The 26,203-nt window shown below is 37.0% G+C and overlaps 1 protein-coding gene across 1 annotated transcript; it reads left to right on the forward strand.

Moving 5' to 3' along the window:
- The first annotated feature begins 319 nt into the window (after nucleotides 1-319).
- Nucleotides 320-19,250, forward strand: acss2l (acyl-CoA synthetase short chain family member 2 like). Its single transcript, XM_083524874.1, has 18 exons — nucleotides 320-620; nucleotides 764-959; nucleotides 3,342-3,433; nucleotides 4,786-4,889; nucleotides 6,256-6,328; nucleotides 6,512-6,587; nucleotides 7,958-8,036; nucleotides 9,296-9,433; nucleotides 9,546-9,716; nucleotides 9,840-9,973; nucleotides 12,260-12,392; nucleotides 12,565-12,621; nucleotides 13,185-13,265; nucleotides 14,528-14,636; nucleotides 15,461-15,529; nucleotides 16,779-16,955; nucleotides 17,047-17,121; nucleotides 17,619-19,250. Exons 1-18 carry the CDS (start codon nucleotides 488-490, stop codon nucleotides 17,744-17,746), a joined length of 2,025 nt encoding a protein of 674 aa, XP_083381000.1. The 5' UTR covers nucleotides 320-487; the 3' UTR covers nucleotides 17,747-19,250.
- The last annotated feature ends 6,953 nt before the right edge of the window (nucleotides 19,251-26,203 follow it).

Below are 26,203 nucleotides of genomic sequence, written 5' to 3' on the forward strand. Positions count from 1 at the left end.
AGCATTGTTTTCATATTTCACACAAGTTGTTCTGTTCTGTAATAAAATGTAAAATATTTAGGCCATGTTCCAAAGACAAAGGACAAGTGAGAGAGAAAAATGGGAAACCAGGCTCCTCTCTCTCTCCCTCTCTCTCTCTCTCTCTCTCTCTGAACATAACCACAGTCTATGTTCAGTGTGCTGGCCCTCCCTCAATCTTTTCTCGCTCCTTCCCTCCCTCCTTCTATAATGGGATCAGCAGGAGGCAGGCTTTCCAGCAAATGAAAAAGTAGGAGTGTCAAACCGGCTGTGCTGATTGGCCAGTTAGGTCCAGAGCAGACTGGAGAAATAATATGACATCAGGATGTGGAGGCAGGACTTGACATAGACAGCCACAATAAACTGCTTCATAGTTCAAGTACAGGGCAGTGCCCAGCTGTCAATGCTTTTGAGAGTTAAAGGAACAAGACGTCTGTAGATCTCTCTCTTGTAGAGCCATCTGAAAAACATGGGTGTTCTGGGGCTTCAAGACAAGGACGAGAGAGTGTACTATCCTCCAGAGGATCTGCAAAAGGTTGCTCATGTGCCTGATTTGAACTCATATCTTTCAATGTACAAAAGATCCATTGAGGAACCTGAAGGTAAGTCGGTTAAGGAAAAGCAGAAGTTAAAACTAAGAAAACTTGTGTGCCCTGCCACAAACCTTGTTTGTAGGTTTGTGGTTTAGTGTTACTGAGTGTAAGAGTATTGTACAGTATCATTTGTCCAATCTTCTAATCCACAGAGTTCTGGAGGGGGGTTGCTCAGGAATTTTACTGGAAGAACCCCCCCACAGGTAAAATGCTGCAGTATAACTTTGATATGACCAAGGAGCAGGTGTACATCAAGTTCATGGAAGGAGCCAAGACAAATATGTGCTACAATGTGCTGGACCGCAACGTGCTGGACCGGAACTTGGGCGAAAAAGTTGCGTATTACTGGTAAGCTTGCAGATTTCCACATCCCCCTCACTTCCTCACTGATTATATCAGCGTTTCAACAACACTGTGAGAGATCAGCACTTCACCTTCACGGTGAACCATGTAACCTGTGTTTTGATAACTCATTAATGATATTTCCATTCAATGTTATTGGCAAAACATTATAAAAAATATCTGCTTGTATTCAAAATAGGGATTGTTTAAGAACACAGAACACAGGCTGTGGCCTATTGGTCACAAACAAGGCCCATGTTTTATGTCTATACCAGTTCAAGAAAATGCTTATTAAAACCATTACATTAGCATGGAAATATCACATATTAAGCTAATATAGGTGAATCATTGTTTGGATACTTTAACATGCAGAATAATGTAATCTGAAAATAAGGCAATATCTATAACAACTTGAAAGCTAATACATTAAATCATGCATTTACCTAAACCAGGATATAAACCAAACATTTAGCTGAAAACTACAGAAATGAACTTACAGATTTCCTCTTTTTAGTTTTTGAACTACTACCGCTGGTGTATACTTCTCAGAACTAGAACAACACACAGCAGTCGTGTTAGACAAAAAAAATACCCTAGTTAAAACATCATATCCTGTGATATGTGAAACATATTGTACAAGAAGGTACGTGTTTTCTGATTAAGTTCTACCACTTAATATTTCCACATTTATTACTCATAGCAGAGGTTCTAATACGTTTGCAGTTACAATCTCCTGCCAGTGTAAAAAAAAAATAAAATAAAAAAATAATAATAATAATACATGCATCCTTATAATGCAAGCATTTAAATAATAGACATATAAAAAGAGGTAAAGAGACAGATGCCAAATCAGTAAATGATTATCATATTAATTAAAAAAATGTTGTATATGTATTTTAAAAAATATGGTGAGATACAAGTTAACATCTTCAGTGCCAATGACTATGCATGTCAGCTTATACCTTACTTTATACTATTATTATGCCATTAGAAATAAAAATGACAACAAATACAACAAATGTTTTAGCAGTTAATGATATGGGTGGTGAAAGCTTAGTGGATTTTAGCTTTGGATTTCTGATAAGAAGGTTGTGAGTTCAAAATCCAGAACCATCAAGCCCACTGCAGGGCCGCCTGAGCAAGGCCCTTAACCCCTTAGCAGCTCAGTTGTTAAAAATTAGACACTTGACAGAAACTCTTTCTCTCTCTCTCTCTCTCTCTCTCTCTCTCTCTCTCTCTCTCTCTCTATGGATATTGATTATGTATATACTACTTTAACAATTTTAGCAGTAATAGTAGTAATGGTCTTGTAGTGTGTAATAGGTCCACTCTATGCCACTGATAACATCAAAGAGGATTAATGAACTGCTTATACTGTGTTGTCACTCATCATGGCATCATGTCATGCGTCATAAAGTCAGTATGACTAAGAAAATATTAGTGTTGTAACACTGGTATTGCCAGTGAATATGTTTGAATCATCAATTGGAACACCCACAGTACACTGTCTCTGTCTGGTTTAGCTGATAGGGTGATCCTCTGCCTGTCATTGAGTCTAGTGCCAGCGAAAGCTAATAATAAACGATAGGGTAAAAAGGGTAGTCAGTCATTAACCAGGAGCTGCTGTTACAAGCAACTGCAAAGGCTATATTTAACAATTCCAGGTTTTATTTGAAGCTGCTAGGACAAAGCCATAGTCCATGCAAACAAAAGCATTGAGTTTCTGGAAGGAAGATCCGGGAAGGATTATGACTTTGCAGAAATGCACAGTGATGGATCAAAATTGTCTTGTCATCATTTCTTGTTCATGCACTTACTGGAATAGACAGGTGCAGTGGCTCTAACAAACCTAACTAAAAACATCACCCCTATACTGCAACAGTTACTTTCTGCTCAAGAGTAACATGTTTGCATATATGCCTAGTGGTTAGTTATTTTTACAGTGGAAAAAAAGACTCAGTCCAATGTGCAGATTGATTTTTGAGCCAACGCAATAAGCAAAGCTTTGAACAGGCTGCTGGCCATATTGTAAGTCAGTCATTTGGCCGTTGTTTTAGCTTGTGCAATAAACATTTTAGTATTACTGTCCAAACACATTGCTGATGTACATCCAAATGCAATACATTTACAATTTGTAATACAAGGCTGCCAAAGAACACATTATCTTCTCTAGCAAAAAAAAATGGGGACATGTCTTTTATTTCTTTAAATAAACTATATTAAGGGAAGAAAAGAAGAAATGTAACATGCAAGATTTTAAGAATTTGAAGTGCTTGTCTTAATTTTATTGAAGAGAGTTCTCGATAAATTTTATTGTACTTTTTAAAAACTTTTTTAAACTCCATAACGTATTTCTTATGATTACTTCTTTCTTATGCACTTTTGCAGGGAGGGAAACTCTCCTGATCATCACCTTACCATCACATACAGCCAGCTTCTAAAGCAGGTGTGCAGATGTGCCAACGCTCTCAAACAACTGGGTAAGAGTCTTTTATCTTTATCCCTATTTAGGAGAAGTCATTAAAACAGACATGTAATCTGTTGGATTACAAATTGCTTGGTTCCTGTATATTGTTAAAAATTGCCTGTGAAATTGAATAACTTGTGAAAATTACAATATAAACAGGGTACAAACTGAGCAATTCAATGTCCAGGTTAACCAGATTAACTAGGTTGTTCTAGATTTTAAAGGTGAGAGGATGCCTGAAGAATGGAGAAGGAGTGTGCTGGTACCGATCTTTAAGAAGAAGGAAGATGTGCAGACCTGTAGTAACTACAGAGGAATAAAGTTGATCAGTCACACAATTAAGTTATGGGATAGAATAGTGGTAGCCAGGACATGTTTGAGGACAGTGTGACAGCAGTGATGGTGTGCAGTTGAAACGACAGACTGGTTCAGGGTGGAGGTTGGACTGCATCAAGGATCGGCTCTGAGCCCTTTCCTGTTTGCAGTGGTGATGGACAGGTTGACGGACAAGGTCAGACCATCAGACCAGTTTCCATGGACTATGATGTTTGCGGATGATATTGTTATTTGTGCCGAGAGTATGAAGCAGGTTGAGAAGATCCTGGAGAGGTGAAGGTACGTGCTGGAGAGAAGGGGAATGAAAGTCAGTAGAAGTTAAACAGAGTACATGTGTGTGAATAAGAGGGAGGGCAGTGGAGTGATGCGGTTGCAGGGAGAAGAGGTGGAGAAGGTGGAGGAGTTCAGGTACATGGGGTCAATAGTGCAACATAATGGAGAGTGTGTTAGAAAAGTGAAGAAAATAGTGCAGGCAGGGTGGAGTGAGTGGAGAAGAGTGATAGCAGGAGTGATTTGTAATAGAAGGGTATCTGCAAGAGTGAAAGGGAAAGTTTATAGGACTGTGGTGAGACCTGCGATGTTGTATGGTTTAGAGACAGTGGCATTAATTAAAAGACAGGAGGTGGAGCTGGAGGTAGCAGCGCTGAAGATGTTAAGTTTTTCATTGGGAGTGATGACGATGGACAGGATCGGAAATTAGTTTATAAAAGGGACAGTGCATGTAGGACGTTTTGGAGACAAGGTGAGGGAGGTGCGATTGAGATGGTTTGGACATGTACAGACGAGGAACATGGGGTACATCGGCAGGAGAATGCTGAGGATGGAGCCAACAGGAGGGAGGAAAAGAGGAAGGCCAAGAAGCAGGTTTATGGATGTGGTAAGGGGAAGACATGCAGGTAGTTGGGTTAAAAGAGGCAGATGTAGAGGACGGGGGTATTAGAACAAACAATATATACTTTATGTACACAAGGCTAATGATATTAAGTATATATATGGTAAATATATAAATTGAGTCTTTTTCTGTTTCAGGTGTTAAGAAAGGAGACAGAGTGGCCATTTACTTGCCTATGATCCCTGAGCTTGTGTACACCATGCTGGCCTGTGCTCGAATAGGGGCGGTACATTCGATTGTGGTACGTGTGCATGAAAATCTCTTCCTCATTTTGTGTTTGCTCCTATTTGTCAGCAAAAAACTTGGACTACTTACCCTTAAAAAAAACCCAGACAGACAAAAAATAGGTTTCACCATACATATAGGAACTTGCATTTTCAAGTATTTATTGTGCTCACAGCAAAATGCTAGAAGTAGATAACTTCCAAGGTTCATATGTTGTTCTCCTGGGCATTGAGTTTATAACAGAGCCCTCGGTCTGCCCCTGCCAGGGCTATTTTTTGCCATTCGGATTCTTGTTCCAGGTTGCAGCTGAAGTTAAAAATACAGCTGAATAACCTTCACGGTTAATTTGAATGCCGTATAAAGGACTATTTTTGGGTTACTTGGATGTGAGGCCTCATTCCTGCAAAGGCCATTGTCCTACTTACTATAAAACAAGCTTGAGATGCACTAACATCTAAATTAACCATAATGTTTTCCTTTGGCTTGCGGTAATTGATCAGCCAAGACATGTCCAAAGTTTGTCTCTTTAGTTTTGGAACCAAGGTAAAATGCTAATGGAAATTGCATGCTATTACATTAGCTTTTACGGAAAAATCAAGTACATATTTTCGCATGTGATAACTGTATGTGGCAATATGCAGTTACATGCATAATAGGATTATGTACAAAAATCAGATGTGAAAAAATAACATTTGCATTACATGTAAAAACATAATTTAAAAGTCAAAATCATTTCATTTTTAAATGAATTTTACACGGTAAGGAACCATGTATTACATTTCTTACATTTATGGCATTTGGCAGACGGCCTTATCCAGAGTGACTTACAACTGAGCAGGGGTGGGATAAGGGCCTTGCTCAAGGGCCTTGCTCAAGGGCCAAACAGCTCGGTGGTAGTGGGATTTGGGTGGAAAATTCAGGTGTCCCAATACTTTGGTATGCATAGTGTTTTTTATTTATATTATTATTATTAATATTATTAGGGCTTTTATAAAATCATGTACCAACTGTTCCTTTTTTAAAATATAAAATTGATTTTATTTTAACTTGTAAATATATAATATTTTCAATTATTCAAAATGAGGTAAAGATTTATAGAACAGAAACCTTAAACAGGTCTGTGATCGTATACACAGGTGTATAATGTTCAGGTGACTTGGAAGGAAATCTGAAGGGCATTTGTTTAAGTTTAAAAATGACTTTATGACAGGTTTACTACTAAGACTACTGAAGAACTGGATCTAAGATAAAAGAGACACATGATTTTCATAACTTGTTAAAAATGTACTTAATAAACTAAAGAATCAATCTACAGGAACAAAACAGAACTTTGCTGACTGAAAGCATTTCATACTGACAGAATTGTGTTCTCTGTGCTTCAGTTTGCAGGGTTTTCCTCCGAATCTCTGGCTGAGAGGATCGTGGACGCTCAGTGTAGCATCCTGGTGACGGCAGGTAACAAACACGCTGACATTGTGCCAGCACAGAAACTGTCTCATCCTGTGTTTATCATTCAATTTATGAGGTGTTTATCTTCAGATATCTCTAACATTCGGGAGACTGCAGTAAAAACGTGGCGTGTCCCTGGTAATGTTTATTATATTCCAAAAATATTTTTGTGTGTGTTACAACCTACAGATGGAGTGTACAGGGGAGAGAAGCTGATCAACCTGAAGCAGATTTCAGACCATGCCTTGGAGCACTGCCGAGAAAAGTGAGTCCTCTTCTTTACCTTCGGCTCAATCTCTTTTAGCAGTGATGAACAGTAATTAAGTACATGTAATTTGTTATTGTACTTAAGCAGCTTTTTCTTGTGTCTGTACATTACTGAAGTGTTAAAAAAGATTTTGGAGACTTTAACTTCACTACATTTCAAAGTCATATATCTTACTTTTTACTCAACTACGTTTAGGGAAATCATTTGTTCCTTTTTATTTACGAGTAGATAAAAACTCAACTGGTCAAGCACTTAGCAAGCCATTAATCAGGGCCTAGCACGCACTCTGTTTTGAACTTGTTTTGATTGCTGCCACAGTTCAGCATCAGTTCAACAGCAAACAGAACATTTGGAGAATAATAAATGATGGAAGAAACTCCTGACTCTAACTTGCCACATCACCGTGGCCTTATTTGCATGATTTTTTAGAAGTAGAGTAAAAAGAAGGTTTTGGGCTCATGATCATTTTAATAGATATCAATCAATGTTTGAATCATCAATATCATTTTATAAATAGAGTAACATTAGAGTCTTTTCATATAAACTGGGAGTCTTGTGACAAAATGATAATAGGAACATTATAGGCATAATAAATCAGTCATTTTGATACTTAAAAACATTTGAAGGCAAACCCTTTTGTACTTTTATATTACAATATTTTATGCAGTGTACAGTATCTCTACTTTAACTCAAGTACATGGTTTGTGTACTTCATCCACCACTGTCTTTCAGCCTAATTAGCTTCTGTTTGCCAATAACCTGTCCTAACAAGCCATAGTCTGGGCCCATTAGCCCTACACCCTGCACTGGACTGCCTTTATGGAGGCTTATCAGTCCCTCTCAGCCACTCAGTGCCACAGCTACAGGCAACATGTTGCCAGGCAACAGCACGGCTTGGATACGTCATGCACTGGTTGTCATAGCAACAGGTGAAACGGAACGTACATGCGACTGAAGAAGGAAAAGGGATAAAACATGAAAAAAAAATATATATATATATATCGATTTCGAATGATCTATTAGAAACCGTTCACTATTATTAGGTGTTGATACTCATTAAATGGAAAGATAAGTGGCTGTGATGGCATGATGTCACGTATTTCACTTCCACGCCACACAAACTACAATTTGCCGACCTAAATTGCTGTGCCAGACATGATTAATCTCTTTTATCTCTTGGGTCGAACGTAATTGACTTGAAGTGTGGTGGAGTAGCTGAGTCATAGTTTCATACGTACTCCATTAGCTCATCTCTATGTCTATCTCCTTCTGTCTTCTCTTATTCTCTCTCTTACTCTCTCTCTCTATCTCTCTTTTTCTGACACTCTCTTGCTCTCTCTCTCTCTCTCTATATATATATTTTTTAGAAGCTCCTTCACAGTCCAGAAATGTCTTGTAGTGAAGCATCATGCCTTCAGGACAACCAATTTCAGCAATAAGCTACAGGTTGGTTTTAATTGTAACTTTTTTGTATTTTGTCTACGAGATTTTTTGCCTTGCAAGAATTTAACATCCATCTTTACATATTTGATAAACTTTATGTAATGGAATGCATGTATGTCCTTGTTTGCTTATAACAATATCGGTATTCACATAAACATGACGTGGGTGTGGCGTATATATATTTATAATTTTTCCTTTTTTTTTATATTATATTTATATTATATATAAATTGGTCCCAGAAACAATTGAAAACACAGGAAAAAACCCAAAGGGAAAATGGCCTCACTGTTATTATAATCTGTGAATTCTTGCTCTGACAATTCTTCGACTTCTGCTACATCAATCGTTCATAACTGGTCTCAACTAGGGATTTGCATGGAGCTGCTTTTTTTTGCCTGCTTTGGAATTTTCTGATTCATTTCATTAATTATTTTTCCAAACTATACATTAAATAAAACTTTATGTAAACTGTTGCAATCATGATCAGGCAGTTACTAAAGAGGAATCTATGTAATTGTATTTCGCAACACTGCATGTTTATGTACATGATCTTTGTTCAACTAGCATAAGATCTGATCATTCATTCATAACGATTCATGTCCCAGTCCACAGATACTCTTCTAGAGCTTATTAATAATAATTCTTCGCAAATCTGTATTCATTTAAAACATAGTTTACACAATGTTCATTCCAAATAACAAACTCATATTCGTTTAACCAATACTGTACATGCATATATGGACTATATGGATGAAAGTTTGTTGACACCTGACCGTATTTGCTTTCTGAACGTATCTTTCCATATTTAGTCCCCATTTGCTGTTATTTTAAGTTCCACATTTCTGGGAGGACATTCCACTAGATTTTGGAGTGTGATTGTGGAGATCTGTCTTTTTATTCAGCTGCAAGGATGTTAGTGAAGTCAGGTACTGATGTAGGATGAGGATCCCTGGGGAGCAGGCAGCGTTCCAATTCATCCCAAAGGTGTTCGCTAGCAATAGATCTTCCATTCCATCCCTTGTAAGCCATATATTCCTGTGCCTCACTTTGTGCACATTGTCATGCTGATACAGATTTGGGTCTCCTAGTTCCAGCGTGGAAATTGCATGCTACCGAATCCAAAGACATCCTGTCCAATTGTGTGCCTCCAATATTGTAGTAACAGGGGAAGAACCACATATGGCTGGAAGTCATGTGTCTCAATATTTCTGTCCATATACTCTATGTGAAATTATGTATGTTTGTGTGGGTATATGATACAGACACCCTGGAATGCAGAGTGTGATGTGTGGTGGGATGACGTTGTAAACAGTGCATCTGAGGAGTGCCAGCCTGAGTGGCTGAATGCTGAAGACCCGCTCTTTATTCTCTATACCAGTGGGTCCACAGGCAAGCCCAAGGTGGGATATTTATATATTTGAAGCAGTTGTATAACAAAATAATGACAATTATCAATAGTCATGTCAAATAAATATGTCCAGACTATACCATTGTTCTGTTAATGTCTTATAGGGAATACTGCACACTATAGCTGGCTACTTGCTCTACACATCGCTTACATTCAAATATGTCTTCGATTATCATCATGACGATGTGTACTGGTGCACAGCAGACATCGGCTGGATCACAGGACATTCCTATATCACATATGGTCCACTAGCCAATGGGGCAACCAGTGTGCTGGTAAGACTAATCTATGTTTTTTTGTGTGTGTCTGTATTCTTTACTCCAAATTGGATTGGTTGTTTTCATTACAAAGTGGATAGTGTATATAATCAGACATTTGTGTGTGTGGACTCGTGGCAGTTTGAAGGCATTCCAGTCTACCCTCACGTGGGCCGGATTTGGGAGATCATAGAGAAGCACAGAGTGTCTAAGTTTTATACAGCACCCACTGCTATCAGGCTGCTTATGAAGTTCGGGAGCGAGCCATTGCAAAAGTGAGTGTAATATATCTCTACACACTTTTGTACACATTCCTGTCGGAGTATAATGCATAATGCTAGTAACAAATCGATAATTTCACTTAGCTGGCCAACTTGCCAAAGCGTAACTTGTTAGCCAGATCGTTCGTTACCATGTTAAAATGCAAAAATGCAAATCAGCTTACATTACATTTGACTAAAATTCTTCTGTACCTTTCCAAGAAGCATTTAGCATGACTTTCCAAAGGTGAAATATCCCTCTAGTTTTTAAAGGAGCAGAATTTTAAAACACAAACTAGCAAAAATGTGTGACCTTTGAAAGCACGCAGTGAACAAGTCAAACACCCAACCAGAGATTAGCCCAAGTTCATGACTGAACTAGGAACCCTGGAACTATGAAGTGGAAATTTTGCACTCTTTGCACCACCATGCAATTCAAACCCTTTCAAATAAAGGAAAGGAACCAGAAGGTTTTCAGGTTTTGTGATTATACTTCAGATTGATCTCATTCCCATTCCAGAAGAACTGACATAGCCAACTCAAATGATGCCACTTTAATCACACCACCATGTTCTAACAGCACAGACAACTAGTTCTTTCAGTGCTTCCTTCAAAAGGTACTGCAAACTCAGTGCCCGTTAGTGTTGAACAGTAATCAGTACTGCAGTGTCTGATGTAGGCTTTAACTGGACCGCAACGGTTTTCGTGGCATGCCAGGGTTCACTGGGTCCATTCACCAGTTCTCCGCTGCCAGAAGAGAGTAACTGATGCCATCTACTGGAGGCAACGAGGAAATACATATGGAGAATGTTCTAGCACAAACGACTGTGGTCTTGTATCATCCTGAAGCATCCTGAGGTTGCTCCAGCCCCAGTCACGTTTTACCTTATGAAGATTGTGGACCTTTAAAATAGACTTTGAGTGTTTAAAGGCTCTGGCATGGAGAAGCTGGTGTTGGATCTGTGATGATCGCAGATGTTAAGCTATTTTATGAGTTGCTCAGTAGATCCTGGTTCCATAACCTCAGATGACTAAAAGTCTGTAGACAGATGATCATTACTCATAATCTTACATTCCAGTGCTCATGTTAGTTCTCACTCTCCAGTGTTCTGTATTGTTTAAAGACTATAATCACACTCTTGATATCACCCAAATGAGGATGGGTTCTCCTTTTGAGTCTGGTTCCTCTCAAGGTTTCTTCCTCATAACATCTGAGGGAGTTTTTTCTTGCCACAGTCACCATGGCTGCTCATCAGGGATTAATACCTATCATTCACCTCAACTGTTAAATTCTGTAAAGCTTCTTTGAGACAATGTCTGTTGTGAAAGGCGCCATAGAAATAAACTTGACTTGACTTATCACTGTATCAAAAAGTGCTTTTTTGGAAAGGTGTTGTGGAAATATTTCCTTAAAAAAAATATGCCCTGATATCAAATATAATGGGAGCATTTTTCTTCCAGTGCAAAATGTTTTTATCCACAATTCCTTCATTTCTGGTTCATTTATTCACCACACACAAGCTTGCTACTAGCTAGTAATCTGAATGATTGGTTTTGTTCTGGTTTATGTACTATAATAAAAATCTGTCAGTAGATTTAACTGCAAGCAAAGAACCAAGAAATATGTGTAACCACTAATGCAGGCATGGTTTGGGGAGAGATTTATCTAACAATTAGTAAAGGAGACAGTGGGTCAGTGAATTCTCTGTCACTGCAAAGTGTTTGATAAGATTTCTAAAGTGAAAATAGGATCGATGTCCAAAATCAGAGACTGGATATTAAATAGAATGCATTACATTGAAGCTAACTAAATGGTTAAAAATTATGAGGTCGATTGATACATTTTAAATTGGAATTATTGGCCAATTGATGTAATAATAAACCAAACACATAAAACAATCTTAGTCATGCTGTCACAGGAAATGATTTTCCTACAGGGCCTTAACAATGACTAAATGCATCGCATTGGGTCTCATTACTCTACCTTGCTGATGATGACATTTCCAATATCCAATATCCAAAATGGTTAATTCTTTACATAATAAATTGGGGTACATAAACCGTTATGTCAGACTAAGTAAGAAAACATTAATCTCAGCCTGTGGGGTTTTTTTTTATACAAATGTGCTATACATTAAATATCCTTAAATCAGTATGCTATATCAATGTCATTTTAGAAACTACTACACATAATGTCTGCAATTATCATGATCTTTGCAATGACCTCTCACAGATAAAGGCTTATTGATATAACAGCATTCTCTGAAATGATTTCAGGGTCTTTTACTCTGTCTGTTTTAGATACGATCTTTCCAGTTTGCGTATTCTGGGGACTGTTGGCGAGCCTATAAACCCAGAAGCCTGGCTCTGGTATCATGATGTTGTGGGTCAGGGTAGATGCCCGGTGGTCGACACCTTCTGGCAGACTGAGACGGTAAAATACTGTATATTTACCAGATAGAGGGGGGAAAAAAACATATTATTTAAGTAATTAGATGCCTTAACAGACAGTGGAATTTTATATTTCTATTAGAAATTGTGCACAAAAGACTAAATGAGTTAGAATTTGAATATGTTGATATATGTGTTGTGTATTTGGTCTTTAGGGAGGTCATGTTCTGACTCCATTGCCTGCAGCGACACCACTAAAGCCAGGATCAGCAGTAAGATTCTCTAACAAATACTCTATAGTTTTCACAAAAAAATTAATTTCAAGGAAAAAGGCTGGATTTTGCAGATTGAAATATACAAGCATAAGTATAAAGTTTGTGGACACCTGATCATGAAATTCATATTGGCTTTTTAAAAATCCCACTTTACAATTTGCTGTTACAATAAGCTCCATTTTTCTGAAAAAAATGTTCCTCAAAAGTTTGGAGTCTGGTTGTGGAGATTTGTGATCATTCCGCTACAAGAATGTTAGTAAAGACAGGTGCTTTGTGCACAAGGGGCATTGTTATGTTGGAACAGGTTTGTGTCCCCTAGTTAAATGTAATGCTACAGCATCCAAAGGCATCCTGTACAATTGTGTGTCTCTCTATGTTCGCCTAAAAAGTTTTTTTAAACTTACAAATGCTGGCTATTGTAGAAGTAAAGATATTTATGGTAGTTTGTGATAATTGCTGATGGCAAGGATAGCATAGACTCGCATAGACATAAAGTAAATTGTTGCATGGGATGTGAATGTGGCCATATGAAATGTTCTTTTTTTATGCATTTTGTGCAGACGTTACCCTTTTTCGGTGTGCAGCCCACAATCCTGAATGAGCATGGAGAAGAACTGGAAGGAGAGGCAGAGGGCTACCTGGTAAGGAACTTGTGAAATGATGAACAGAGAAAGTACACAAACAATGAACTTGAATTAAAGTAGCGATACAGTAGGTAAAATATTGCTCCGGTAAAGGGACCGGTGCTGAGAGGATTGGGCAGCAGTCGAAGGCGGGGGCCTTGACAGCCTGATCCCTGGACACGGAGAAGTGTCTGGGGAATCTGCTTAGACTGCTGCCCCCGCGACCCAAATTACGGATAAGCGGGAGAAGATGAAATGAAAAAAAAAGTCCACGGGTGTTGTGGCGAGTTCGAGTCCGAAGTTTTTTCCATCATTTATTCCTCTCAAAATGTTCTGCCTGCTGTTGAACCGACGCTGAACTTTATGTTAGTGTAAGTAGATACACACCAAGCACCAATCAAAACAGGGCTCGCGCTCGACCGTTTGACCTGTTACGTTTTTTTCACTCATAAATTAATGATTCGTCAAAATGTAATTAAGTAAAAATGCAAGATATTTGACTTTGAAATGTAGTGAAGGTAAAGTCAAAGTCTACTCAAATGCAAATACTTCAGCAAAGTACAGATAAACAAAAAAGCTACAGTACTACAGTAAGGCATTACATTTACTCCATTACTGTCCACCACTGAATGATATACATTAAGAGAATAGGCAAAGCTGATTCTGAATAAGAAATATCAGACAATTTGACTTACACCATTAGAATAAAATAATAAAATAAAAATGCTACAAGTGCTGTCCCACCATTCATTAAAATTTTAAAGTAAGCCTAGTTGTGATACAGGTTCAAAATCAAATAGCAACTAAATGTATATTTCATGAAGAGACATGAGTGCCCATATATTAAGAGTGCTGTAAACTTTGAAAATGGAAACTTTGTAAACTTTGAAAATGGAGGCAAACTGCACTTGGACCTGACAATATGAGCTAGCTAGTCAGCTAGTTGTTATTGTAGCTTCTTTGAGAAATACGGTGTGAACAGAAGATTTGGCCATATTGTGTTCCAAATGACAGTTACTCGATATTAATTTCTTGTTGAAAAATAGTTGCCTGGAAGCAGAATCACCCACACAGAATTTAGAAGATATACTAAACATGGACACAGCTGTAATTAGCTTTGCCACTTGTCTTAATGATGTTCTGCATACCCACACACTTTAACCACTCTTGCTATGTCTTTGCACGCAATGATTTCACTAATAAGCATTTCAGAAACACAGGAGGGGTGGAGAATGTTTAAGGCCTCTTGTTCAATTCCAGGTTTGAATGTTTGATTCCAGGTTTTCCGGAAACCCTGGCCAGGCATCATGCGGGGCATCTATCAAAATCAAGAACGATTCCAGAACACTTACTTCAAAAAGTTTCCAGGGTTTTATGTGACAGGAGATGGTAAGTGTAGTGGAGATACTCAAGATTTTATTCAATTTTATTTGTATAGCGCTTTTAATGTTTTTTTGAAATGTATAAGTTTAGTGCCTATAAGTTTGTTTCTTAATGAACGAGACAGTGGTGACTATGGCAAGGAAAAGCATTCAGAAATATTAGGAGGGAAAAGCCAGACTCACAAGGGAACCCATTATAATCTGATGCCACTTAATGTCTATTTATAATAGTTCATTGTTGTTGTTGTGTGCTGTTCATTGACGACTGTTACCACCAATAATTTTCCAATAACTAGACATTTTAAAAATCTTTAAACCACAGCAATATACCAACAATGTTTATATTCAATTGAAAAACAATTCCTACATTATTAATGAAAGTACTTTTATTTATAGAAATAATTAATATTGTGGAAAATCCATGAAGTTCCAGTATACACTTTTATTTACTGCAGTATTACAAATCCATCTTGTTTTTCCTGTGTCAAAAAAAATAAACCAACAGCTTAACCTGTTGAAGTGTTGAAACCTTCCAACCGATCAGATTTCATTATTCACCAGTGCTGTTCTCTGAATAATAATAAGCGAAGTTGCTTAGAGTTCTTGTGGAAAGTTTTTCATAATATATATTATTAATGCAACCTCACAAATTATGATATATGGTTATATATCGCATATACTTTCATTTTTTGTTGAATCTTTTTATTTTATTTTTTAAATAAACCCTTTCTCGTTCCAGAGAATTTCCCAGAGTATATTGTTGGATGACCTTGTGGTGTTGTATTTATTTGGCCCCATGCTGAGGCTGTGCTGTGTGTTCTTTCATTTTAGGATGCAGGAGGGACAAAGATGGCTACTACTGGATCACAGGCCGAATAGATGACATGCTCAATGTCTCAGGTGAGGGTTAGAGGTTTAATATCATATACATTTGATCAGATTATTTTATTTGTTTAGTGATTGGGACTGTGTGATTCGAAGATATGAGAGTTTTTCCATCAGTTGGAAAACAGTCCCACAATTTCATTACATTATACTTGTTAAACACGTCTGTCAGGACTGGTTTCAGTTTAAAGTTGTGGGGAACAGGATTTAGTTTAGGGCCACTTTAATTTAAAGGTTGTCTTCTACACTGCCTACTCAGCATTTACAACATAGACATTTTTTTAATCTTTAAATGACAACTCATTTATATTCAGTGCATTTTTTACTATTCCGAAGAACAAGATTCTGCACTTTGTCATTATTATACATTAAACCCCAAAGCAGTCAGCGCTTTTGTTAAAGTGGAGAATTTAATAGAAATATTTCATATTATTCAATATTTTTGAAATTGGTTTCCGTGGATGAAAGGAATAAAGACATTTATTAAAGTATGCTGTGATAGGTAAAACAGCTAAGTATCATATCACACACACACACACACACACACACACACACACACACACACACACACACACACTTATATACACATCTGTATTACCCAAATAGGGTCTAACAAATGTAAACTATTGCATTAAATTTTTCAATTTATTGAATTTGATTTAATCAATTTCATTTGTGGCAATTGAATTGATTACTGAATTTAATCAATGTAATAAGTGTATTGCATTAATCTATTTATTAATAAATATTATTTTAGATATTATTTAACCAAGCAGACATTTTATTTAAAAGCGTTTAAAACATTTTAAACTGTTGATGTTATAAACTGTATGAATCAAAAATGACAAGCAATTTTATGTTGTGCATTTTTTCGCCCTTTATGTACCAAAATTGAGTGGTAAAAAACCAAGTTATGTACCGAACCATGATTTTTGTGTACCATTAAACCCCTATTAGGAAGTGATAGATGGTTATATTTTACATATTCTTTAATTGTTAAATATAAGACAATAAGAATTTTTAAAATAACCTCTTTTCTCTTCCATATTTTCCTATTTTATATAATCTAGCCAACAATAAGCATCAACTGATCAAAATTTGTCCTGGTTTCAGAAAACAAGCATTTTAATAACTGATTTAGATTTTTGGACTCTATTATACTGTGTGGTCAACTGTCAAACCCATCATTTATGAATGATGGAAACAAACACAACATGCTTTGGGTAACTGGAATATACAAATATAGCATTCTGCCTTCCTGCAGGTCACTTGCTGAGCACAGCCGAGGTGGAGGCAGCATTAACAGAACACCCAGCTGTGGCTGAAGCAGCTGTGGTCAGCTGTCCTCACACCATTAAGGGCGAGTGTCTCTACTGCTTTATCACGCTGAAGGACAGCCAGGAATTCAACCACGCATTCAAGGAGGACCTCAAGAGGAAAGGTCAGAGGTTGTTTAGAGCAAAGGGTTTGGCCTTTGAAGCTCTTCTGATTTTATTGACACAAAAATCTAAAACTTTTTCTTTGTTTGACAGTGAGAGAGAAGATTGGCCCGATAGCCACTCCAGATTTCATCCAGAATGCCCCAGGTCTCCCCAAAACCCGCTCAGGTTTGATCAGTTGTTACTTAATTGGCCCTTAAGTTTGGCCCTCAGGATGATTATATTTAACCTGGCCTTTTTCTAGTTTTTAATTCCTTTTATGCCACATCACTTTTTGTAATGCTTTTATCCCTTTATAATTTTCCAGAACACAATATTTCCATTTATCACTTGTTTTAACAGCTACAAACAATCGTTCCCACATCAGCACCTCTCTCTCTCTCTCTCTCTCTCTCTCTCTCTCTCTCTCTCTCTCTCTCTCTCTCTCTCTCTCTCTCCCTCCCTCCTTCTCATTCTCCTTCCACAAATACTGACCAAAGATGTCTTGCAAACCTCACAATATCAACAAACTTGTTAATATATACCATACAATATGGCTATGATAGTAGTATCATAAGACTGAGCGTATTAATAAAAAACTGTGACTTGCCTTAGAACTATTCTCAATCAGATTCAAGAATCAAACAGTACTGTGTTATCAATTCTTATATTATTTCCCGCTCCAGGGAAGATCATGCGGCGTGTCCTGAGGCAGATCGCCCGCAATGAGAAAGACCTGGGTGACCTTTCCACTCTGGCAGACCCCAAAGTGGTGGAAGTGCTCTTTAGTCAGAGGTGTGAAGCAGCAGCGTGAGAGCATCAAGCAATTCCTCATGCAACTGGCATTGGAACAGCTTCGATAATAATAATAATAATAATAATAATAGTAATAATAATGATTATAAAAACATTCACATTGGCCTGTTGTGGGTTAGCTGATCCTAGATTGGATGCTGAGGGACATCACCTTATTTGTGATAGATTTTTGTTTTTCTTCCGACCTCGATCTTCTAATTAGTACACAAGGAAACACATCTAAAATAGCTGTAGTGTTACATTATCTCAAAAAGGTACTCAAACAGAGAGGTCATTTTATATCCCTTTCCATTGCTTCAGAAAATGGCCCTACTTCTTTGGCTGAGGTGGGTGTGGTAGCTCAGTGGTTAAGGCATTGGACTTTTGATCGGAAGGTCACAGGTTCAAATCAAAGAAAGGCACTTAACCCTCCATTGCTCAGTTGTAAGTCGCTCTGGATAAGGGCATCTGCCAAATACCATAAATGGTTGAGGTTGTCTATTAAAAAACAACTTTTTTATGTTGTGCCCACTGTGTGTCACCACTGCACACTGTACTGTAATCACGAATGCTGCAACGATATAGAGCTTAAATGTGTCATTTTCCCAGCCAATAATCAGCAGAGAAAAATTCCTAGGTGTTGTTAATTCTTACACTGACTTCATACAACTTAGTGTTTCCACCCTTCAATAAGAGACCTTCGGTGTTCTCAGATCAGCTGTTATCTGTTATGAGTGGTTTTTAATGGACATGACTATAATTAGATACTTAGTTCATGATAAAATCACAGAACAACACTGAAGACCAGTATCAACTCAAAATATATTTGGTTTATTTCCAGGCCAAAAAAAAGGTAAGCATAAGCCAGTAACAATGAAACTAGCCATTTCTATATTATAATATATATTGCAAGATGCACTTTGGTATCTCTGATGCACAATTATTCTTATAGGTCTAAAGTTTTAGAATCACTTTAAAACATTTTAATATCCAGTTACAATATAATATCTAATAAATATAAATGTATATGAAATTTTTTTTATTAAAACACAATATACAATACAATATGTTTATAATTTTCTGATTCAGATAAAATGTAAACAGGTGAGTGAATATTGTAATGAATGCTGATTTGCACAAACAGTGAACAACTGTACAAATGATATTACTAATATTACTATAAGTTCATGATCTAAAATGTCTTTTTTCATTCTGTAATCGAGTTGAAGGTTCAAGTTTTTTCCAGACTACCTCTTCCATTAAGAATAATCTTCACTGACATAACTCGAGGTTTTCTGTTAATCTTCCTTTCTGTTACTGAATCTTGATTAAAAGATTTCTCTAATTTCTACCAAGGCTCTGAAACATCAGACCTGTCGTCATAAGGTGTGTATCTCTTGGTGTGTGGGAATAAATTCATTTGAATTGTTTTGTAACTTGCTGCGTTAATGCTGTAATGCACATTGGATGAATTTTGGTGGTTTTTAAAGTACTATGGTACAGAAATAAACATACTAAGCAAAGTGGTGCTCTAGAATGGAATGATCATTTATACAGTACACTAGCAACACTGTTGAAGTAGATTCCTGTAGACCTTTTTTTTTTTTTTTTTTTTAGAGAATTTATGATCATGCTACTACCAGCTATAGATGTCATTATATAATAAAGTTCATGTCAAAGAAAGAAAACATGATGCATAATTTATTCACACTCAAGATTTTGTTTTCTTTTGTATAGTTACAATACCTTCCTTTACCTTTACAATCCAATATTATAACTCCCAGAAAAGAAGGGGGGGGGGTGGTTTGCACTGAGAAATAAGAAATTAAAACAGACACTGGCAGTAAAACTGGTGGTTCGACTTGTAATCTCTTGGAGCCAAAAGTATCTTTGTAAAAATAAAGAGGGAAATAAAAAGTTAACTGCACAAGGGATACACAATAAGTCTATCTGTCAAACATGACAAACTCAAGCAGAAAGTTTACATTTATCCAAAATTGTCTTGTGAGCAAATATTAGTGACAATCATTTTCTACGATTCAACAGTTATATATAATACTAAATGCTTCTTGCAGTGAAATGTAAACCTGATCAGCTGCTCAGAAAATTGTGCATTAAACAAAGGGAACTATAAATATAAAATAAGAATATTACATAACAAAGTAAGTTTATCTTACAAATTGTAAGTACAGTTTTAATGAATTGGAATGAAGTATGACAATAATAAAAAGGAAAACAGTAACAATATAATGTGTGCAAATGCAGAATGACACGAGTAGATTGGAAAAGGAAACTGAGCATAAGCGGCTTATGGGATAAGTGAGTTGTGCATGCTAATCAGGTGAAACCAACAACAAGACTGGACTACACAATGTACATATATTTCTGTCTGAGACGGACGTTGCATGAACAATGTCACTGAAGTTGTTTTTACAGTAGTAGCTGAGGTACAGGATAGTCTAAAACACAGGCATACACACACAGACACAAAGCAGTTCGAACAATTGAGTGTTTATGGAGCTCGGAAAAGGGAATATGTACAAAAGTGTGCGGACACCTTGACCAAAAGATTCCTATGTAATACATTTTGTATATAAAACTTCCATATAAATGCATGAACGAATTAGAAAACACTAGGCAGGTGGAGACAGTTGGGATTACTACACATTCGAAACACAAAAGGGCTTAGACCGGACCAGGAAGTGAAAACGAACGTAGGAGCCGTGGAAAAAAAATAAAAATAAAAATGCACCCCATGCTTTGAGGGCATTCCTGACAATTATAAACTGAAGTCATATAACTCAGGTTGAGGAACATTTCAAGAAAGAAACCACACAAAACATGGTGGATGATTTTTCCAGTATTTAATTACATTTCCAATACAGCAGATACCCTTATCCTGAGGGTTAAGCTCAAGAGACCATGGCAGGTTGGTGGTGCTGGGATTTGAACCTATGACCTTCCAGAGTCCAAGAGTCCAAAGCCTAAAGCACTAAACAGATCTGGTTATGTAGTTCATGCTAAAAAAAATGGTGTGAAAGAAAATATGAAGGGATTAATACATAGTGTCTGTTGTTGAAGTAAAATCTTATATGCAACACACTTTTAATGATACCGTCAACTTAAAGCATTATAAGACACGGGCATAAGTGCCATGAATCCTAGTTTTTTATTTCCCCTGGTCTTATCTTACTTATTCTCTGTCTGAGACTAAATGATTGGATGGACGGCTTTTGTAAAGACCTTGGCGGTGTGATCTACAAATATGTCTTGTGAAGCCATACTCTGTGATATTCTTAATATCAGGAAAAACACATTGTGCAGTAATAGAAAAGTACTAAAATATAAGAATTTTCCAGAAGGTGTTTCATATTTTAGAGTGATGTGACATTGTTTCAGGAGTCAGCTAATGTGTATCCCCTCCCACCCATCTCTGATTATAGGTTTTTGTGAGCTGAAAGAAAAGATGCATGCATTTCAAATCCATCAGCATCAGCTAAGAATAACCATATCTATTTAGAATAAAGGCCAAATATCCCACTGGCTATCCAATTTCCATTTATTCAATTTGCTAAGACAGGCTTACATTTATATAGGATTAGGTCTTGGTGTGTTGGGAGTTTTCATGTGTGGAGATTAGACTGGAGATTAGACTAATTAAAATAATGCAGCCAATCTTAATATTACATAAGGTTGTGCTATTAAATTATAACAGACGTCACACCAGCGTTTTGCTTAAGTAGTCAATTTGGTGGATTGGAACCAGCAAGATAATAATAAGATGGAAGATTTGGTCACATAAATGAGATCTGTAATTGATAATTGATTTGTCTTTGCTCACAATGTCAAAGTTTGCCATATATACAGAGATGTCCATAAGTATTTTAAAACTTTAAAACACACCTATGACATTAAAAACAAAAAAAATGTGTTCACCATTTCAGAAACACACATTCGCAGACTAAAAGGTTATTGGACAACTTAATGAAAAGCACCTTCATGGCTGGGCGTGGCCACTGTTTCCTCTTTATTTATTGACAAATTCAAAAACAGATTTTAGTTTTAGAGTTGACACCAATTGTTGAGTTTGCAATGTGATGCAAGTGAAGAATTCTATTATTTGGCTAAAGAAACAGAAAAAAAAGATTTATTAGAGAGATTTACTGCTTTACTGCTTAATTTCAAACCCATACAGAGGCAAAAATATTAAAATGATTACCCTGTCCAAAAAACAGTAGTCTCTTTCTTACCCAGCTTTTCACTGATTGCCTTGTAGCCCATTCCAGTCTTGTGCAGGTCTACACTATTGTCCCTGACGTCCTTTGACAGCACTTTGGTCCTTCCCATAGTGGTGGAGAGGTTTGAATGGAAGAGGTTGATTCTGTGACTGGTGTCTTTTATTCACATAATGAGTTGATTTTAGGAGTTCTTTCTTAAAGGTACAGAACTAATTTGGGTGTGTGGGAGTCAGAATTCTTGCTGGTTGTTATGGGCTCAAATACTTATTTCACTCAATAAAATACAAATGAATTTATAACCTTTTTTTAAATGTTTTTTTATGGATTTAAAAAAAAAAGATTATTGTTAAAATAAACCTTTTAACCTTTTAAAAACAATTTTAGACTGTTCATTTCTTCATAAGGGGATACATTTATAAAACCAGCAGGGGATCAAATAATTATTTCCCCTACTGTATAGGCAACGTATTGGGACACCTGCCTTTTCCAGCCAGCTCCATGAAGATATGATCAAAATCTAATAATGTAGGAATATCAGCCATGTTGTGTGGGCACTGTGTGTGAATTCTGGCTCTGATAGTTCCTCAGCCTGAGCTGTATGCCTCGAGTTTATAATAGTCATACATTTCCTCAGAGAATTGACCTTTTTTTTTATTCACCAGCACCATAGCCTGTGTTCCTACTGTGACATTTGTTTTTCACTTCCTGGTCCAGTTTTCACCACTAATGTGTGCTAAGCTTATGTGTGGTAATTGTCACCACCTGCCCAGGTTGCTAATTAGTTTGTTCTAATTAGCACTTTTCCAAACTTTTACCATAAACTTGGAACCACACAATTGTATAAAATATCTTTGGATGACTTACCATTACATTTTCCTTCACTTGAAATAGGAGACCCAAACTTGTTTACTAGTTTAGTGATTAGATTTTAATGATTTATAACTTTTCTGAAATGCACATGCATATACAGTTTGTAGTTATGAATACACTTGAACTTATGAAGGACAATTTCCTTATAGTTTCTTTACTTATCTGTTTATTACTTAATTAGTTTGTTTGCTAATTTATAATTGTTTTTGGATGTAGGTATTAATAATAAAAAGCATCAATCAATGAATGAATGAATTTATTCATTATCGTTGTAATTTCTTGTCCTCTATAATTATATTAATAATATTAAAATGGTATATATTCTCAGTTTGAACATTTGATCTTTATTGAAATTTTTTTGTATAAATAAAAAAAATTAATCTCATAAATATGGATTTATGAGATTCGCATTTTTTTTTCATTTACATTTTGCACAATATCCGAACTTTTTTAAAACTGAGGTGAGGTTGCAGAGTTATTTTTTTCGTATTCTTTGTAATGGAAAACTGGGAGCGGAACAAAATCAAATCCAATGAGCTCCATCTACTGCTTATCATTTCTTGTATAAGAAATAATGTAGGGTGGTGATAGTGTCTGTGAAAAGAAAGAAAAAGGAGTGTGTGTGTGTGTGTGTGTGTGTGTGTGTGTGGTGGTTCGGGTTAAATGTCTTAAGGCACATTACACCCTTTCATTATTCATTAAACTGCCAAAATCAAACAAACATTCATATCTGTAATTCGGGTAGCGGGGGCAGCAGTCTAAGCAGGCCCCCGCCTGCTGCCCAATCCTCCTTCGAAGGCGGCCTGACGTCACTCCGACGTCACGGACGTTGATATTTCCCTCGTAAGGGACCCCCGGAGCATAGAGGGTTAAGGGCATTGCTCAAGGGCCCAAGAGTGGCAGCTTGGCGATACTGGGGCTTGAACCCCAGACCTTCCGATCGGCAACCCAACGCCTTAACCGCTGGAGCCACCACTCCCCACAAACAAACAGAATAAAAAAATATATAATACAAAAAATAAATTAAAAAAATCCACAGTATTGAGGCAGTATAATTAACAATGCCGCATCACTGACAGTGATGATTCCTATGCATTATAATTAAAGAAAAATCACTGATTAATGAAGCGCTTGTCCTTGGACATGTCAATAAATCACTCCACTGCTCCCTGGCAATGTTCCAGCATTCCTGGAGGACAATAGAAGGTCATGGCTTAATGCACTTTAAGGTATAAGTGGCAGGCTGCTTACTATAAGCCTATTAAATCACAAGACCACTGCAGTCTTCATTCTGAGTTTGTATTAAGTGGTGATTTCATCGACTGCTTCTGACTGCATCCTGCTTTACCAGTGATGCCAGGTACACAAGGATAATCAGATTCTTGTGTGTTTATATGTGTGTGTGTGTGTGTGAGAGAGAGAGAGAGAGAGAGAGAGAGAGAGAGAGAGAGAGAGAGAGAGAGAGAGAGAGAGAGAGAGAGAGAGAGAGAGAGAGAGAGAGGGAGAGAGCTGGGGCAGAGGCAGAGGCAGAGAAGCACCAGTTTTTTATACAATTAATAAAGAGACAGCTGGTGAAGCGTGCAACGTCAGCAACACCTCCACAGCAGCAGGCAAGAAACACACACACACACACACACACACACACACACACACACACACAAACACACACAGCAGCTCTGTAGCAGCACTGATTTTGTACAATGCTATGCACCACTGATTGCTACAAAACAGACACAGCCAAGAGAACGCATACAGTCTTATTTACATTACATTACGGATAATGACACAGTTCTCAGTTCACAAGCTTTCTGGGTTCTGAAACTAAAAATATACACACACTCATAGTGCAGAGGTACTTCGACTGGACTGCAAAAAAAAAAACCCTCTGTGGTCATATGACACAAAAACAGAACTGGTGGATTTTGGGAGGTGAAGTTTTTCAAGCTATAGCAAGAAATCGCTTCCATAGAAAAACGACACTACATGCAATACATAGTGCACTATTGCTATAATTCTGGTCATTTGTATTTCTGGCATGTTGTCTACCATATCCAAAGGTCATGAAATTTTATAGTGAAATCTGTACCGAAACAATTAACGTATACCGTAAGCTATTCTATGCATAATACCAAACAACATCAATATTTCCACATAAATAGTTCCATAAAGAATTCAAGCTAAATTTGCTAGAATACACCTTAAGCGATCTATATAATATTTTGCATCCTACAATGAGAAGAGGAGCCCAAACCTTCTACTACTTCTACTAAGGGGCCAAGGGAAGATAATTATTTATAATTTCTCTCTCCATATGGTGTCATACAGACACGGATGGGTTTCCTTCTGGGTCTGGTACCTTTTAAGGTTTCTTCCTAAAGTCACTTGAAGCGATTTTTCCTCTTTTTACACACCACTGTCACATCTGGCTTGCTAATAGGGATAAGCCATGTCTATTGTTTAAGGTGCTAAACAAATAAAAACTGAAGGATATGAATAAAACGACCCATGCAGCCTTAATCAATATGTGTGCCTGCTCAAACTTTCCAAATTGACTCAAAATGTAGTAAATTGTGACACAGTAGGCAGTTTACAGATATGCCATTTCAAACACAGCTAGCAAGTGTTAGCAAGTAACGAATACCCATAAGGACATTTGTAGTGAATATAGTGTAGGAACAATATCATTGACACTGTGCATTACAATAGATAGATAGATAGATAGATAGATAGATAGATAGATAGATAGATAGATAGATAGATAGATAGATAGATAGATAGATAGATAGATAGATAGATAGATAGATAGATAGATAGATAGATAGATAGATAGATAGATAGATAAGATTAGATTAGATTAGATTAGATTAGATTAGATTAGATTAGAGATAGATAGACAATATTGCAAAGTTTGTGGACACCTAGTCATTAGTATGGTATGTGCTATATGAGCATCACATTCCACATTTAGTCCCAATTTGCTCTTATAATTCCCTCCACTCTTCTGGGAAGATGTTCCACTAGATTTTGAAGTGTGTGTGTGTGGACATTTGTGCTTATTCAGACACAATTGTGTTAGTAAAGTCAGGTGCTGAGGTGAGGAGGCCTGGGGTGTAGTCAGTTTTCCAACTCATCGTGTTTAATAGGGTTGAGGTCAGAACTCCATAGCAGGAGATCTTTCAATCCAACCCATGCAAAGCATATCTTCATGGAACTGGCTTTTGGTTGGTTGGTTGGTAGACATTACAATAAATATTCCTCATAGCTCTCTATTTTACCTTTAGGAAATGGGACTCTTGTTCTTTCTCCCAGGCCAAAATAATTCAGCTGCTGTACTTTACACAGTGAAGAGTCAAAGCTGTCGTTTCTCA

The sequence above is a fragment of the Silurus aristotelis genome, assembly GCF_946808225.1.
Source record: "Silurus aristotelis genome assembly, chromosome: 22".
NCBI classification, from domain to species: domain Eukaryota; kingdom Metazoa; phylum Chordata; class Actinopteri; order Siluriformes; family Siluridae; genus Silurus; species Silurus aristotelis.

Bases quoted from the DNA above. Each gene is read 5' to 3' on its own strand.
- acss2l (XM_083524874.1), top strand. From the start codon at position 488: ATGGGTGTTCTGGGGCTTCAAGACAAGGACGAGAGAGTGTACTATCCT. The intron at 6,588-7,957 runs GTGAGTCCTCTT...TATATTTTTTAG, and splicing joins TTGGAGCACTGCCGAGAAAA to AAGCTCCTTCACAGTCCAGA. The intron at 12,393-12,564 runs GTAAAATACTGT...TTTGGTCTTTAG, and splicing joins CCTTCTGGCAGACTGAGACG to GGAGGTCATGTTCTGACTCC.